This window comes from Gekko japonicus, unplaced genomic scaffold (assembly GCF_001447785.1).
Source record: "Gekko japonicus isolate JY-2015 unplaced genomic scaffold, Gekko_japonicus_V1.1 scaffold476, whole genome shotgun sequence".
Classification (NCBI taxonomy): Eukaryota; Metazoa; Chordata; class Lepidosauria; order Squamata; family Gekkonidae; genus Gekko; species Gekko japonicus.
The window spans coordinates 816,333-834,803 of NW_015175984.1; the positions used below are offsets into that span (position 1 = coordinate 816,333).

Here is an 18,471-nt window from a genome sequence, read left to right on the forward strand (position 1 = left end):
GTGGTTTTAGTTGCAGCTGGTTGCAGCGCTCAAAAGCCTCAGGCAGAAAAGGGTTTTTCCCCAGCTGTGCTCCCAGGGATCCTCTTGCCCAAATGCTCTGTCCACGAAACTACAGAGTCAGGGACCCTCCTTTGCTATGACAGACGTTGGCCTCACAGCCCACCTTTCCTCTAGGTTGTGGGTGATGTCGGTGAATGCCTTGCAGTCTTCGGGCAAGATGGTCCGGCAGCAGAAGTATACTCAGAAAGACCTAATGATTGACCCCCTGATCGTACTGAGGTGTGATCAGAGAGTCCACAGGTAAGGGACCCCTTCAGTGGGGCTTGGAGGTTTCAGAGAGGCGGCTTACTATTGCATGCCTCTGTGCCCCAGCCCTCGTATTCCTTGGAGGTCGCCCTTCTGAGTACTTGCCGGGGTCGACCCTGCTCAGCTTCCAAGATCTGATGAAATCGGGCTTGCCTGGGCTGTCCAGGTCAGGGCAAAAATGTTTTAATAGTCCCCTCTTCTTGCTTTTCCAAATGATGCTTTTCTCACCTTTCCCTGCTGCCTGTTTCATTGTGTCCTCAGGTGCCCCCCTTTGATGGATATCACCCTGCACATGCTGAACGGGTACCTTCTCGCTTCCAAAGCCTACCTGAGTGCCCATCTGAAAGAAACAGCAGAGCAAGATATCCGGCCGTCCCAGAACAGCATGATGGGCCTGGAAGCCACAGAAGTTACTCGAGAGGAACTCAAAAATGCCTTGCTTGCTGCCCAGGTAATCCCGGTGGCCCAGGCTTCCATGTTTATCCCACCCTTCCTCTAGAGGACTCAGGGCAACATAGCCAGTCCCCCCCCCCTTCCATTTTTATCCTCAGTACGACCCTGTGAGGTAGATCGTGCTGAGACTGGGGGGGGGGGAGGGGGAGTCTCCTCTGTTGCTGAGTCGGGGTTTGGACAATAATGCTGGGAAAGATTTGAAGCAGTAGGAGAAGAAGAAGACCCGACAGGAGATGGATTGACTCCATCAGGGAAGTCATGCAGGTCCCGAGGAAGGCTGTCAATGACAAGACGTTTTGGAGGCCATTGATCCATACCGTCGCCATAAGTCGGAAGCGATTGGATGGCACTTGACACACACATGCACCCCTCCTCAGTTCTTGTCTGGCACACGATGTTTATTTTCTTTATTTATACCTTGCCTTTCTGCCCAGTGGAGACCCAAAGTAGTTTCCATTGTTCTCCTCTTCTCCCTTTTCTCCCTGCACGACAACCCTGCAAGGTAGGAGAGGCTGAGAGTGTGTGACTGGCCCAGGGTCACCTAGCAAGCTTCCATGGACAAGTGGGCATTCGAACCTGGGTCTCCCACATCCTGGTCTGACACTCTGAACCCCTACACTGTACTAACACCACACAGACTAGAGGAGAAGGTGTGTACAAAAATGTCCCCAATTGGTCTAGTGTAAATGTTATTGGCAGCCTTTTCTTTGACTGCCTGCCCTGAACTTGTCTGGTGTCCCATTATTTGGAGAGGTTCCAGCTTGTTTCCCCCCTTGTCTTGCTGGACAGGACAGTATTTGCTTCCATTCCTTCAGCATCACCTCCCCCCGGACATTAGGAAGGCATTTGTATCCATCAGTGAAAGCCTTCTTCTCCTGTTTACTTCCCCCCCCCCTTGAGTATTCTTGTCCCCGAAAGGAAGGGGGGGGGGGGGGGGAGCCTTTTTTGGTCGTATTATTTAACTAAAATAGCAAGTTGCTCTTTCTAAGAGACCACGAGGCTTAAAGAATGGCAAGGTTTGCTTTTTGGGGAGGGCCTCATGGGTGCACTTGCTTTCTCCCCCACCACTCTGCCCCCCAGCGAAGTGCAGCGTAAGGGTTTGCAACTTGCCTGCAGCTGGGAGCCAGGGCTGAGTACTGATCCATTTGGATTTGTCAGCCAAAGGAAGGTGGGGTGGTGGTGGTGGTGGGGACATAAGAATATCAGAAGAGACCAGTGGTCCGTCTGGTCCATCATCCTGTCTCACACAGTGGCCAGCCAGTTCCTCTGGAGGGCCAACAACAGGGCAGAGAGGCTGAGGCCTCGATAAGAACATAAGGAGAGCCCTACTGGATCAGACCAGTGAGGGTCCATCTAATCCAGCATCCTGCCTCACACAGTGGCCAGCCAGTTCCTCTGGAGGGCTGGCAACAGAGCACAGAGGCTAAGAATGATGTTGCTTCCTGTAACTGGTATTCAGAGATTGACTGCCTCTGGACATGGAAGTTCCTTTTAGTCACCATGGCTCGTAGCCATTGATAGACTTATCCTCTGTGAATCTATCTAATCCCCTATGTTTATTCCTATGCCATTTATTCCTCTGGCCATGGCTACATCCTCTGGCAGCAAATTCCACATTTTAATCCCTCATTGCCTAAGAACAACGTGCCTGGCTGGCTGAGCGGCTCAGTCTCTTCCCTCTCCTGCAAAACAGGATGGGCGGGCCTTTCTTGACCCAGAGCTTTTAGTTACTCTGTCTTGAAAGGAGGGAAATGAGCAGCAAACTTTCCATGCAGAGTTCATTTGCGCTTCGATGGGTTTGTTAAATTTACTTCCTGCAGTGCTCAGCTCAAAAAGCTTCTGCAGCAGCTTGTAGAGTAAAAATTCAGCACTGTGAAAACAATGCCCAATAAAACATGCACACAGTTATTACTACGTTGCAGAAGAGTGAGACGATGACAAATCAAAATATACGAATCCACGTTCTATACCAGCAGCCCCCAAACCCCTTCTTAGACCAGATTGATTTTGGCCTGTCTGTGAAAGCTCAGAAGAGAGTCTGCCAGGTGCGCTTCTGCGGGGGGGATGGGGACCAAAGAAATGGGGCCACTACAGAGAAGGGCTGCGCTCTTGCCTTCCCTCTTTGTAGCTCTCTTGAATGAGACCTGTAGGGCCTCCTCCGACTGTTGTAACGAATGTGGAGGGATTTGCTGCATGAGCTCTGACTGAAGACATTTCCTAATCACCCCCCCCCCCCCACATTACAGCCTGATTTTAGTTGCCGAGTGAAAAGATCCCTGTTGTTGTCCTATGGCAGGTCCTGTTTCCGTTGTAGATTTTATCACTCTAGTAGCTATTTTGTGTTGTTCTTTTGGCTAGAACTGCCTCCCCACCCCCAGCCGTCATACAATAGAAAGATACGCTTGGAAGTAATTGCAGGCAGCGTTGGAAGGATTCTTGGGGCCCAAATAGGCTTTCCGGTGATGGGGGGGAGGGGGAGGCTGGCCTGCAGCGGCCTGAGTTGGTTCTTTTGCCCTTCCCCGTAATTCAGAAATGCAGACGAAGCCCTGACCTGGACAGCCCAGGCCAGCCCGATTTCGTCAGATCTCAGAAGCCAAGCAGAGCCAACCCTGGCTAGTATTTGGGAGGGAGACCTCCAAGGAATACCAGGGCCGGGAGGCCAGAGGCAAGCAATTGAGCCACACCTCTGAATGTCCTCCGTGCCCAAGTAGGAGTCACCAGAGGTCACAGTAACTTCCAAGCACGGGCGCGCGCGCGCGCACACACACACACACACACACACACACACACACACACACACCGCAACACAGAAACACACACACACTGCAAAAATACCCCCAAAATGAAGAAGAAATGCAGATAAAGGGGAGAGGTGCTTTCTTTCTTTCTGTATTTGTTACAGTCATAGATCAGTCACGATTGACACTCGTCATTATCAGCACATTTGCAAACAATAAAATTCCCCGGCAGCCTGGCAGGCTGATTTCGATAGTAGAGACAACGAATAAGAGGACCTGACCAGCTGCTTCCTTGTTGGTCTTGCCGAGGGGCAAAATTTGGCCACCTGAGAGGTGATTTTGTTAGAACAACATGAAAGGGGGGAGGGAGATATTAAATTCATCAGATCTGCCTGGAAAATTTAATAGAATCGGAGTTATTAAAAACAGTAATAACATGGGAATAGTATAAAAACATAAACAAGAGAAAGTTAATAGAATTAGTAACATAAAATAATGTCAGAGGGGAGGTGCATGTTTTCTGCATTTGCATGGCACGTAGCCTGCTGCAGCAGGCATGCACTTGGGGCTTGCCTGGGTACAGAACGGCTCAGTGCACAAGCCCTGGCTTTGTACAGCAGGGCCTTGCAGTGCTTGCCTTGAGCTTTCCAGGCAGGAGGGAGAGAATTCAGCTTCTCCTTCGCTTGGCTTTTTCTCCTCCGTCACGCCACCCAGGACAGTGCCGCGGTCCAGATCCTGCTGGAGATCTGCTTGCCAATGGAAGAAGAGAAGCCCTTGGGCGGCAGCTCGTACAGTCTCCTGAAAAGCCTTGCCGTTTCCGGTCTGGGGAAAAGACAGTTGGAAGAGGACGAGAAGGAGGACAGCCTTCTCTGCAACCTCCGCGAGGTGCAGTGCCTCATCTGCTGCCATTTGCACCAGATGTTCATCGCCGATCCCAACATCGCCAAACTGGTTCACTTCCAGGTGCGTGCCGGATTTCCCTGCTCTCGTGATAGTGATGGGCGGTGCTCCCTCTAAGCTGTGGAGCCTAGTGAGCAAAAATTCTACTTGGTGAGCTACTGGCATTGAGGTTGTGAGCGAGCCGTTTGGCTGCTGCAGAAATTAGTTTGCTCTGGAGCCCTTCTTCCTGAGCGAAGGCAAAAAGGTGTGAGCCAGGGGCTAAAAACCTGTGAGCTAGCCCACACTGACTCGGCTGAGAGGGAACACTAGTGGTGGGGAGACTTTACAAACTGTCTTATGTTGACTTCTGACACCCCACTGCTGTGGACTCCAGATGGTAGAGCCTATTGGATGGCTGCCTTCCTTTTTTGGCCAGAACTGGATTTGGGGCTTAGAAAGGAAGCATCGTAGCGCCTCCCTACTCAGTCCAAAGCAGCTGGGTGTATCGGCTTGCCCAGTGTACTTACCTAACGTAAAAGCATGAAGTCAGTGGTTCACCTGGTCCACCCTCTTGTTTCCCAGGGGTCCAGTTCCCAGAAGACCTACAAGCTGAAATGTAGTGGCCAAGGGCGCCCCCCCCCCCCCGGGTATTCAGAGGATTTCTGTGTCTGAACATAAAGGTTCCATGTCGTCATCACGGCTTACAGCCATTGATAGACATATTGTTAATGAAACAAAGTTTGAGTCCAGTGGGGGCACCTTTAAGACCAACACAGTTTAATTCTGGATATAAGCTTCCGTGTGGATGCACACTTCGTCAGATACATTGACTCAAGCCTTCCTCAACCATTACATATAGGTAGAGAGAGGGTGGGTAGGAGAGTTAGTTGCCAGGAAGGGCTAATTAGAGTCAAGATGAGTAAGCAACTGAGCAATAAGTATAGCTAAGATCAGATTAAAGCCGTTGGCAAGATCTGTGAATAGCAGGAAATTAGCATACAGATAATGAAATAGTTTTTAATGGGTTTGTCTACACCAGGAGTCCCTAACGCTTTTGAGCCTGCAGGCACCTTTGGAATTCTGATGCGGCATGGTGGGCGCAGCCACAAAATGGCTGTTGCAGGAGGTACAGCCAGCCACAGAATGGCTGCCACGTCTTGCCTTCAGTTACACAGTGGAGATACTTGTGCTGTGGTGGCAGCTGCTGCCAAAGAAACATTTTTTAAAAAGGTGCACAGCCAGTCAGAAGCCTTGCTGTGCAAAAGTCCCACCTGGTCCCACTCAGAGCCAGTTTGGTGTAGTGGTTAAGTGGGCAGACTCTAATCTGGGAGAACCGGGTTTGATTCCCCACTCCTCCACATGCAGCTGCTGGATGACCTTGGGCAAGCCATAGTTCTGATAAGAGCTGTTCTTTCTGGAAAGAGCTCTCTCAGCCCCACCTACCTCACAGGGTGTCTGTTGTGGGGAGGGGAAGGGGAAGGAGTTTGTAAGCCGCTCTGAGACACCTTTGGGTAGTGAAGGGTGGGGTATAAACCCAATCTCCTCCTCCTCCTCACTTGGCGTGTGCCAGGAAAGGTGTTGGCAGGCACTACGGTGCCCATGGGCACTGCATTGGAGACCTCTGGTCTACACCCTTCTTAAAGCCACCTGAGTCAGTGGCCAGCATTGTAGTCTGGGGAAGGAGTTCTGCAAGGTAATTGCTTGACGTATGAAGAAATACCCGAGAAGTACTTGCTATGTGCTTGTGAAAGTTTTGAACAGCATTGAGAGGTGCTTTAAAACAGCAGGTAGATGCAGGGGTGGGGGGGAGTCATTCTGGTTCTTTCATTCAGTTAAAAATAATCTAGCCATGCATACCTCTCCCCCCCCCCCCGGCTTTTAGGGTTATCCATGTGAACTGCTTGCGCTGACAGTGGCTGGCATCCCATCTATGCACATCTGCCTGGACTTCATACCTGAGCTGATTGCTCAACCTGAACTGGAGAAACAGGTATTGCTCACAACAGCTGCCTACCTTCTTTCAGTCGTGGGGGGAGGCTGAATAAACCTGGGAAGTTTTAACCCCAGATAAAGTGTTATGTGGAACTTCATGATATCGTAGCCACCACATGTGATCTGATCTGTGAATGGTTGCTAGGATTTACTAGCAGGGTTCCTTAGCGTTATGAGAAAAAGTGTGTGTGTGGTGGCAGCTTTACCCTCTTAAAACAAAAGTGCCTTGTGGCACCATCTGAAGACTCATGGAGGTACTGGGGCAGAAGCTTTTGTGTGCCGGGCACGTCATGCACTTTGGGGTGGGGTCCCCCCCACTGGCCCAATCCCCGCTGGTGGGTAACGGACCTCTCGGGTGGGGGTTTCCCCACCCCCTGGGGAGACTTGGCAACCCTAAGTCACGTTAAGGCATTTGGTTTTTTTTCACCCACTTATTGCTATTGTTCTTGCACCTTGTTTTTTCCTACATTTGACTGACCGCCTGTAAAGATAAACCTTTTATTTGTTGTTTTCTTTGCCTGGCCCTCACACCTGTTCTTTGGCCAAATAAGGGAGGTCTGAAGGTCTTGGGAGTGTGCTCTGGGCCTTCTCAAGGGGTCCTAAATCTATAGTGGTGGCAGCATCAGGTAACACCCCATCTGAGCCGTGACGGGGGGGGGGGATAGCAAAGAGTGTGGAGCCCAAAGGAAACTGAACTCACAAGGCAGAATCTTGTGTGTTTACATGTGTGCAGAGCTCGGATGCAGATGTAGACACAGCTCAGTGGCCGTTTGTCACAACAGTTACAGCTATAAATGGAAGTGGGCCTTTGGCATGTTGGCACAGAGAGACAGGGATGAACACAGTGTATAATAACACAAATTACAAAACGCTAATCAACGCTACAGTGTACGTGTTAATAAGGATTCAAAATATAATTATACACATCCAAGGGAAAGTCCCAAAGACAAAAATGTACAACCTGAGAGTGAGCAAGAAAGAGAGACAAGCATATTTACATGTATGGTGTTATAAAATATGCTGTTTACACGTCCATACAGATCCATCACAACAATAAATACAACAGAGAACAACCAACAGGATTCCAGTATTATATTTATTTATGTAATTCATTTCTGCCCCTCCTTTCTCCCCAGTGGGGATGCAAAGCAACTTCCATCCTCCTCCTCCCCTCCCTTTTAGCCACACAACAACCCTGTGAGGTAGGTTAGGCTGAGAGCATGTGACTGGCCCAAGGTCACCCAGCGAGCTTCCATGGAATGATTCTATCTTGTTTTGAGATTTGCTTCATTAGAAGAATGCAAGATTGAAGTCTGATGAGTTTCCCGCTGATAAGTTTCCTATGAAACAAGCAAATAAAACACGCTTCTCACTACGCAGAGGCTCATCTACTGGACAGCCCCTGGCTCAAAGCAGCTGCAGTAGAATATTGTACTGAGTGAGGCTGTTCAGGAGAGGACATTCCGGAGGTTCAGTCATTCATAGGGTCACTGTAAGTTGAAAGTGACTTCACAGCACTTAATACACACAAAACACCAATTGGGTGAAACTCGTGACCTGAAATGAATTATATTTCATAATACATTTTTATTTTATAAGAAAATATCTTTTATCACTATTTTAAATAAGTGAAAACATCTTCTCTTTCTCTGATTTATTTGGGTTTCTTTGTAAAAGGTAGCTTTTCTGAGTAAATTAACCGCACCAAAATAAACCCCAAATAAATTTTTTTTTTAAAAAAACTTGATGTCTGCAGGTTTCTTAGAAAAAAGTTCAAGTCCAGTGGCACCTTTAAGACCAACAAAAGTTTTACTCAAGGTATAAGCTTTAGTGTGCTCATACCTTGAATAAAACTCTGTTGGCCTTAAAGGTGCCCCACTGGACTTTTCCCTGTTGCTTCAGACCCACCCGGCGACCCACCCGTATCTCGCGGCAGAATTCTTAGTTATTTCAAAACGTTTTTCATTTCCCACTCTCTCCCCTCCTCCTAATGAGATGTCTCCCCTTTTTGTCCTCTCATTGCAGGTTTTTGCCATCCAGCTACTTTCTCATTTGTGTATCCAGTACGCTCTACCAAAATCCCTCAGTGTGGCCCGCCTGGCTATCAATGTCATGGGGACGCTGCTGACAGGTGAAAATCAGAAACGAGTAACGAGTCCGCATTTGGGCTGGGCAGGGCAGGGGGGAGTTTCTTCATAGTGATTGTGGTTGAATTTGAAAAGGAAAATCCTCCCGCATGTTAACTGCGCCTAGAAATTAGTCACCGCATCTGCTCGCATTGATCTCTTGATACACTACTTGCGCCCCATCCCCATTGTAACCTCCTTGTGGGCAGAGACCTCTCTTTGTCTTGCTCTCCTTTTGCTGGTGGACTCTGAAGATCATAGAGTCATAGAACGTTAGAGTTGGAAGGGACCTTGCAGGTCATCTAGTCCAACCCCCTGCACTCTGCAGGAGCATAGCCGAAAGATAGCCCTACAACATACCCGAAAGATGGTCGTCCAGCCTCCTCTTGAAAACGTCCAGCGAAGGCGCATCCACCACCTCCCGAGGCAGTCTGTTCCACTGCTCAACCACCCTTACAGTTAGGAAGTTTCTCCTGATGTTTAGCTGGTATCGACCCCCTTGTAATTTCCACCCATTAGATCTGGTCTTGCAATCCGGAGCAAGAGAGAATAGATCTCCTCCATCTTCTACATGACATCCCTTCGCCCTTCAGATATTTGAAGACTGCAATCATGTCCCCTCTAAGCCTTCTCTTTCCCAGGCTAAACACACCCAACTCTTTCAGCCTTTCCTCATCAATTGATAATACTATTTAAGCAGTAATATAATACATTGCATTTTGTGATTTTGAAGGTAAAGTTGTGATTTAGAAGGTAAATCTTGTGATTTACATGTATACATGAAGCTGCTTTATACAAAATCAGACCTTGGTCCATCAGATTGATTCACTCTGACCGGCAGCAGCTCTCCAGGGTCTCAGGCTGAGGTCTTTCCCATCACCTACTACCCGATCCTTTTAACTAGAGATGCCGGGGATTGAACATGGGACCTTCCGCATGCCAAGCAGGTGCTCTGCCAGTGAGCCACAGCCCCTTTTAAAATTACCGTTTGCTCCTTTGCCATCCTGTTGCTGTTCCGCTCGATTAGCAACCCTTTGTGGAAATTTTTCAGCAGCCTGCGTTGACCATGTCCGTCCTCCCCATCTGTTATCGCTGATCTTTTCCAGTAAAGACTCTTCAGTGGGCACAGGGTGATGTCCTCACCCCCCTGTTCTGGAATTATGTATCATTCTGCCTTCTTGGTGTTTTAATTGCTCACCCAATGTCCTAGAGGAGATAAGAGGAAAGGCCTGGTTTGTTTATGTGTGTGTGTATCCAAGAGGGGGAGGGCCCATGGCAGAGAGTGTGTTTTTGCATGCAGAATGTCCCAGGTTCAGTTCCTGGCATCTCCAATAAAAGAAGTCACAGCCGCTGAGGGTGTCCGCTCTTTCCCTGTGACCCTGGAGAGCAGTAGCTCACTGGAGGCCATACTGAGCTCGATGGGCTGGGGGACGGCTTCAGTACAAAGCGGCTTCATGACTTGAGGTTTCTTTTTCAGGGATGGCCCATGGGTAAGCTCTACAGCTCATGCCCTGCTTGCCGAATGATCTGTTTCCAGTCCCTGTTTTCTGTAGTTCAAGGGTCCCGGCTATCATGACAGACCTTTCTTTGCTGGAGATCTGCCAGTCAGAGTAGACAGCACTGAGCTAGAAGGAGTCTGGCTGGATATGGCTGCATGGGGTGGGGGGGGAGGCGGTGGCCCTGTGGCTTCCTGGCAGAGCTGGTGGTTGATTTGCATCAGGACATCAGAACTTAAGAGCAGGTGTGCTGAATATGAACAGTGGTCCCCCTAGTCCAGCATAGTGCTGCACAGTGTTGCCTCCTAGCACCACTCTTCAGAGGTTTGGTGCTTCTGGATGTGGAGTCTCCATTTGATTGATTGATTGATTGCACTTATCAACCAACCTCACCGGTGAAACCAGTCTCAGGGCGGTGTACAACACAGTCATATAAAACATCAATAAAACAAATTAAGATTTACGTAAGACAGCAAGAATATAATAGTCTGATTCATTGGTTGTCTTCGTTAACTACGGACGGACGGACCTCTCCTACATGAATTTGTCTAACTTCCTTTTAAAGCCATCTGCACCCGTTACCATCACTATATCTGCTGGCAATGAATTCCATGATTTAATTTATTCTGTAGTAAAGGAGTGTCCTTTTTTTGTCTGTCCTTATCCTGTTTGCCAACAACTTCATTGGGTGCCCCCAAGTTCTAGCATTAAAGCAGAGAGAGGAATAAAAGCATACCGGATTTGCTTCAAGGTGCTGGTTTTGACCTTTAAAGCCCTGTATGGCCTGGGGCCATGCCTCTCCCCGCATCTGAGGTCAGGGTCGCAAAACCATTTGGCCCTCCCTGGACCGAAAGTCACCAGACTGGCCGTCACCAGAGCCAGGGCCTTCTCAGTGGCGGCTCCACACTGGTGGAATGAACTCCCGGAAGACATCAGGGCCCTGTGGAACCTTTTACAGTTCCGCAGGGCCTGTAAAACGGAGCTCTTCCACCAGGCCTTTGAATAGGAGCCACCACCAATAACACCAATAACATCAACAATACTAACTGAACTGAATAATACTAACTAACTGTGCTGGATGCCGACGGGGGCCATTTTTGGGAACATCCTGTCATGGCCACCGGGTTGTTATTGCCACCAGCACTTAAAAAAAATAAAATTATTTTGAGCTATGACTTGGTATGTTTGTAAGTTATAATGCTGTACGGTATAAGTACTTGTGTTTTAATATTTTTTAAAAAACTTTGTTTATTGGATTTTCCACATTTTATACAAAAAGGAAACCAAACGACAATATTTCATTTTGCAGTTATCTTCACACAATTTTAAATAGTATATCTGTAGCATTCAATTTTTTCTTCAATAATGCAGGTTAATTTCTCCATTTCTGCTATGTCTTTTTTTAAAAAAAATTATTTTTATTGATTTTCAACAAGACAAAACATCCCCAGTGAATTGAAATCATTGGGGTACAAATAAACATACCTGGACAATAACAACAAACAATCACATATACATAACCACCTCACCCCCCTTCTTTTCCCGACTTTCCAAAATCCCTTTTGTCAGGGCTGCTTCTTTTGTCCCTGCCTCTGACTGTAAATGTAGCAGCTTACCGGTAGGTTGTGGTTCTTGCTGTTCTTCTGACTGTGTCGTCTCCTGTGAACCGAATTGAGTTTGTATCCCTTGAGTTGGCTCTTTAAAATCCTTGTCCGCTGTACAGAGAGGCTGAAAATTTCCAAAAACCTTATTCCATACCAATTGCAATGGCTTTATCTAGTTCTTCTCTCAAACTTTCTTGAAAATGCTCCGACTTGAATTCTGCTTTGAGATTCAAAATCACTTCCTCACAAATAGACACCGCCGCCATTTTCTTACTCGGTTTTACCGCTCCACGGAGATACTGCTTTATGGTAAATACAATCCTTAAACTTCTATAGCTATTAGTTCTGTTTTTTTTTTTTTTACGATTTTGCCAAGTACAAGGTGTTTTATTTCCTGTAGTAATTTTATCTCTTACCTCCACGACCTTTTGTCACTCAATTTCCCTTGTACCTACTCCGGCCGTTTTCTTATAACAATAGGGAAAGTTTGCAAAGGAGGAGGTAGAGTTGCATTTTGTAAGTATTGCTTCTCAACGAATATGCACCATGTGATACGGAAGACAGTGCTAAAAAAACAAAAATAATAGTCCAACACATTAAAAGTCCGGATGGTCGTTAATTAAGGAAGCACGGAAAACCATGCCTCCGCCATTCCGCGGTCCCGCTTCAGGGTGCTGACGGACACCCCCCCGTTTGCCGAATTCGGGGGGGGGCCGCCACAAGCCCTCTGCTGCCAACCCTCCCTCCAGGAGGGTCGGGAGAAGCCCGCCCGGAGCACCCGGGGGGCTCCTAGAAGCCGCGGAGGCCACGGCGAGACGCGACGCGCCTGCCCGACTCCTCCATTTCTGCTATGTCAAACAGTTTAATAATCATCTCATCTTTAGAAGGAATATTATCCTCCTTCCACTTCTTGGCAAATACAATTCTTGCTGCTGTTAAAATTTGCATTATTAAATATATCTCTTTTTTCAAAAAAGTATCTTGTATCACATTTAACAAAAAACATTCTGGAGTCAAAGGAACATTTTTACCTATTATATTATCCAACATTTCTTTCACTGTTGACCAATATTTTTTTGTTTTACTGCATGTCCACCACATGTGGTAAAACGTACCAATACTGTGTTTGCATTTCCAACAATTTTTTCCTAGTTTCTCATTCAATTTATTTAATCTGGCAGGTAAGATGTGCCACCTATAAAACATCTTTACTATATTTTCTTTAAAGGCACTCGTTCTTACGAACTTTATGTTTCTCGCCCAAATTTTATCCCATTGCTCAAAACTTACACTATAACCTATATCTCGTGTCCAAGCCAATATCGATGGTTTCACCTGCTCATCTGACATTTTCCATTCTAACCAAAAATTATAAGCTTTTAAAATAAATTTTTCTTTTGTGCCAAGCCAAATCTTATCTAACTCAGTTTATCTTTTGCCCATCTTGAGGTAAGTTGGTTTCCCCCCCACCATGTTAGGTTAGTCCCTTGCTCTTTTAGGAACTTTTCCGGGTGTATATCTCCCTTAGAGTCTAGTAGATCTTTATATCTCCATTTTGGATATTTAGTATAAAGCGATGGTTTTGCAAAGGCCTCTATGGGAGAGAGCCATCTGGGTAGTTTTATATACTGTTTCACTTTTATCTCCTCCCAGATTTTATACAGCGCCACTCTAATAGTGTGTTGTTTAAAATGTGTAGAAGGGGCTGATTTACTATACCACATATAAAAATGCCACCCCATCTGTAAGTCATGCCCCTCCAAACTCAGTACTCTTTTATCCTCCTGTACAATCCATTCCCTTATCCAGTTCATAGCTGCCGCTTTATAATACAGAGCCCAATCTGGGAGAGAGCTAAACCACCTCTTTGTTTTCTTTCCTGTAGGTATTTTAACTTTATCCTTGGTTTTTTTGCTGCCAGATGAATTCCTTCACTAACTTTTCCAGCTCTTAAAAAAAATTGATTCCTTAAAATGGGAATAGTTTGGAACAAAAATAGAATACGAGGTAACACATTCATTTTTATCGTTGCCACTCTCCCCATCAACCAAATTTGCAAAATTCGTTGTCAATATCAATTTGTTCTGTCTGTAAATCTGAATAAATACCATTCTTCCATCCTCCGATTCGAATATCAGTTCTGGTTGTAAATTTTCTTTAACGTAAGTAGCTACCCCCTTATTTTTCTTTTTTTCATCTGCTGCCATGAACAATTTACCTAATTTTTTATTATGCGTCTTCTGAAGACATGTCAGCGTTTTGTTTTTTCAGTTGCTGATAAATTCTAGATCTTTTTTGAGGAGAATTTAATCCGTTTACATTGATGAAAATTATCTTTAGTCCTTGTTTATTCATCTTTATCCACTTATCAATGTTCTTTGTTGTTTCTTTGTTGTTGCCTTGTGACCATTTGGAATGAGAAAGTAGATTTCCCTTTTCTACTTCTCCTTTTTTTATTCCCCTTTTTATCTTCACTACTTCTTGTCTCTGAGATTCATCTTCAGAGTCAGTTGTTTCATCTTCTTCAGCCTGCCATCCAAGATCCTTGCCGTGTTTTTCCAAATAGTCTTCTAATTTAAATAGCGAGTTAATCTTATATCTTTTCCCTTTGTAAATAAAAAAAAGCCTTCTGGCAGCAGTCATCTAAACCTAATGTTTTTACTTTTAAGGATATCTACCAACGTTGAATCTCTTTTCTCTGACCCTCCACGGGATCTCTCTTAAAATTATAATTTGTGCGTCGTTTATTTTGAGGGTCTTTTCATTTGAAGTTTTTAGTATCTTATCTTTTACATCTCTTCTGTGAAACTTTATTTGTACTTCTCTAGGGAGTGTATTACGTCTCACGTACGCCGGATTTATTCTATAAACTGCCTCTATACTATTATCTACCTCTATGGTAGAATCCATCTCTAAATATTCGGCCAAAGCCTGACTAATTTCCTGTTTTAAGTTTTCTTCTTTCTTTTTGGGGAGATTTTGTATTCTTAGAATATAAGATGCTCTTTCCATTTCCAGTTTAATAACCGACTCTTCCAATGACTTGTTTCACTGTTTGTAGTTTTTCCTCTGTATTTTCCACTTTTAACTCTAGCTTATTTGTCAAGCTTACTAGGGCGGCTATCTCTTGTTTATTTTCTCACAGTTGTTTTTTAATCTCTTCTGTCTGTGTAGTCAATTGATTTGAAATATCATCTAACTTAGAAAGCTCTTCAAGTTTCTTTTGTAACGGTTCAAATGCTTTCGCCACTGCAGCCTCTACTGCTATGTTCACTGCTGCTACAACTGATTCCTGAATCAGACTTTGGAAGTCTTTCGGGTTCAAATGAGGAATGTTTGTTGTGGGTGTGGATATAGAGGCATGCCTTCCACCTGTAGCTTTGCCCATTTTCATCTCTCCCTTTTATTTAAACAATATCTACCTTCTAACCTTAATTTTCAGTATGTACTCTACTCATATACTACCTAACACTTGAATTTGCTCTCCTCACCTTCTATTGGCAGATTTCTGTTCTTAGTTTAACCACCCTGTCCACCTAAAACACCTTCACCACATGGATAACGTGCCACCATCCCAAAACCCCCAGAACTACTACTATTGAAAAACCAAATTTAGAGGGGCTTATATACAATTTCCCCTCCTGTTACTCTTATGTATCCTAATTCGCTGTTTCACAATTTTTCGCCTTGGTTCTTAACATTCACTTATACAGTCAATCACTTCAATATAAGCCGCTTTACATTAACTCAACTAAATCAACCATAATTTAATTAATTACAGTTAATTGTAAATTCCGGTATCAAATTCATTACAACCATTACTAAAAATCTGTTCTTTTATAACTTTCTTTTCCAAACGTTTTCTCTCTGTTTCTCCTACTCCTGTTCCACTTTGACGTCCTAGTAAAAGTTCAGGTATTTAATCACCACCGTCTTTCACTTCTTCGGCTTCTTCGTTGTGGTCTTTCTTTAACACTTTGCTTCCTGCTTCCTCCCACGCAGAAATGCCAATTTATCTTGCAGCAGTCCCTTTGAATGCGGCTTCGTAAGTTTTGCCAGAGAGCCAGGATCTTGGATTTGCAGCTAGTTAATATTTAAAGTTCCACAGCCCCTGGGCTGTTGTTCACACTTTTACCCTTCAGTTTTTTCAATCCTTATTTAACGCAGAGTTCTTATATGTGAGGCAGTTTCAAAAAGTTTCCACTCACAGTGCTAGTTCCGGCTGAAGAATCTCTGCTTGAGTTTCAGTCGACACATTTACCCAGCCGGAGAGGCCTTGCTGGGTGATGCTCCGCCTTCTGCACTGGAGCAGGTTTCGGTTTGATTGGAACAAGCCGCCGCTTGTTCTCGACGCTGAAACTGAGCTCCTCGCTGAAGAGACATCCTTGTCTCTCATTGGGATTTTGGAGCACCCCAAAGGGTACCCCCTTTCCCCCGAAGGTAAGGCGAAAGGGCGGTGTTCGATCGGGCGTTTGCCCCAACCACGTCCGTCCTCAATGCGACCGGAACCAGATCTTTTTCCTGTTTTAATATTTTTAATCCTTAAATGTAAGCCGCCCTGAGCCATCCTGCGGTGGGGAGGGCGGGCTAAAAATGGAATTAATTAAATAAATTAATAAATAAATAAAACTCCCTTTACCCGCTTTCTCCGCCCTCTCCCGTGGTTCCAGGCTCAGTCCCTGGATCTCTGGGAGTTGGTGATGGGGAATGCCCTTTCTCTGGCTGGGAACCCTGGATGGGCATCGCCAATCAGAGTGGTCCATGCCGGCCAGCAGGGCCAGTGGCAGGTGGATACATTCGCTCTGGGTCTTGGAGCTGAGCTATGCGAACTGGTCCCATGGAGAAGTATAGATTTTTGACATACTGTGAGGAGAGGCACACAAGCTTGGTGTCGTGGCTTCCGCCTGGGAGTGCTCCATCTCACAAGTGAGGCTCCATTTGATCTGGCAATGGGTGATGTAGGGGTTGTGCACATTTGTGAGTGTACCAAGTTTATGGGGCCAGCCCGTGGCTCTTAAGGAGTGTGAGATGCAACGTCTAGCAAGTCATGCAAGGGCTGTGGGCTTCCTGCGCCCCATGAAACCGGTTTCTGTTGTCTTGCCAGTTTTAACCCGGGCAAAGCGGTTCTCCTTCTTCATGCCCACCTTGCCCTGCTTGGTCTCCTTCTGCCAAGCCTTCCCACCGCTCTATGAGGATATCGTCTCTCTGCTCATCCAGATCGGGCAAGTCTGCGCCTCGGACGTCGCCACGGCAACAAGAGATTTCGACGCAATCATTACGCGTAAGTTGTTGTGATTTTTACAACACGCTTGTCACGCTGGGGTGAAGCTTGGAGGTTGCAACCGTTTCTCAGAAAGGAAACGCAGGCTTGGTTTATTTGCGCGCACTTGTGCTGCGAGTGCTTTTGTTAGTTTGTTTGGTCTATTTTTATCCTCCTCTTTCTCCCAAGTAATGTCGGGCCGCTTACCTTGGCTCTCCCTGTCCCTATTTTATCCTCACAACAGTCCTCTGAGGTAGGTCAGGCTAGTAGATCATGACTGGCCTGCAGTCAGCCAGAGACTTTAATGTCAAAATGGGAATTTGACCCAGATGAACATCTAAAGCTGCCTTACAGTGAATCAGACTGTTGGTCCATCAGTGTTGTCTAATGAGACTGGCAGTGTGGCTGTCCAGGGTCTCAGGGAAAGGTCTTCCACATCACCTATTACTCTTGATCCTTTAAAAAAAAAAAATCTGGAGGATGTTGGGGATTGAATCTGGGACCTTGTGCATGCCAAGCAGATGTTCTACCCCTGAGCCACGGCCCCACACCACTCTCCTCGGGCACACTTAAAGTTGATTTTAGAAGCCTCTACTGGTTTTTCATAGGCCCCTTCGTTTCTGCACCTGCCCAGTTCAGTCACTAGAACCTTCTAGAGCAGCGATTCTCAGCCTTTCAGATTTTAAATCCCATGCATTGCGCTAGCAAGGAACCCGAGTCCCACCATGACAGAAACAAAAACTCAACTTTTTCGACGAAGGACATTGAGATGTTGAGAGGTGTTCTGTCTTTAGTACTAACATGCCAAAAGGTGACAGATAGATAATCTGTTGTGGGTAGAACTGGCAGGAGTTGGCACCAGTGTTCCCTCTAAGCTGAGTTAGTGTGAGCTAGGCCACAGTTTTTTGGCCTCTGGCTCACTCATTTTTGTCTCAGCTCAGGAAGGAGAGCAAACTAATTTATACAGCAGCCAAATCACCTGCTCACAACTTTAATGCCAGGAGCTCACAAAGTAGAATTTTTGCTCACAGGGCTCCATAGCTTAGAGGGAGCATTGGCTGGCACTCTGTTCTTGCAGGTGGACTTGGAGACTGAGGGGGAGAAAATGTGTAGTGATTATTATGGAAACGCTCTGCCCCACCTAGACTACTGTCCCACTATTTATTTATTTATTTAATTCTATTTATACCCCACCCTCCTTACGAGTGGGCTCAGGGTGGCTTACAGAATTGGTACCCAGTACCATAAAACCATACAAAGATTAAAACATTCCAAAACATTTAAAACAATCCAGTAAACAAGTGCTAGTGCTGATGATCATCTATCAGTTGTTCAACTGGGATATTGTGTAACATACTGTTTCTAATTCCGTGGTCTTTGGCATTGCACGGTAGTGCAGCGCATTCTCCAGGCCCGGGCCAATCCATAGCCACCGATGTTGGTGGTAGTGGGGTGGCGGCTCCTAATCCACTAGGAGTACACATACCCCTGACTGAGAATCACTGTTCTGGGAAACCTGTGGGTGAGCAGCCCATTCTTCCCAGCGCGGGCGCACACGAAACTGCCTTGTCTCTTTGCTCCATTGAGCCTAGTATTGTATACTCTGGCCCGCAGCAG

General features: G+C 46.0%; 1 protein-coding gene across 1 annotated transcript in view; it reads left to right on the plus strand.

Moving 5' to 3' along the window:
- The window catches only part of INTS2 (integrator complex subunit 2), a 52,391-nt gene that overhangs the window by 31,632 nt on the left and 2,288 nt on the right, over nucleotides 1-18,471 (plus strand). Inside the window, exons 19-24 of the mRNA XM_015426281.1 lie at nucleotides 175-300; nucleotides 568-757; nucleotides 4,212-4,460; nucleotides 6,259-6,366; nucleotides 8,394-8,499; nucleotides 16,699-16,875. Of these exons, the coding sequence (XP_015281767.1) occupies nucleotides 175-300; nucleotides 568-757; nucleotides 4,212-4,460; nucleotides 6,259-6,366; nucleotides 8,394-8,499; nucleotides 16,699-16,875 (956 nt within the window). The remainder of the gene's footprint in view (nucleotides 1-174; nucleotides 301-567; nucleotides 758-4,211; nucleotides 4,461-6,258; nucleotides 6,367-8,393; nucleotides 8,500-16,698; nucleotides 16,876-18,471) is intronic.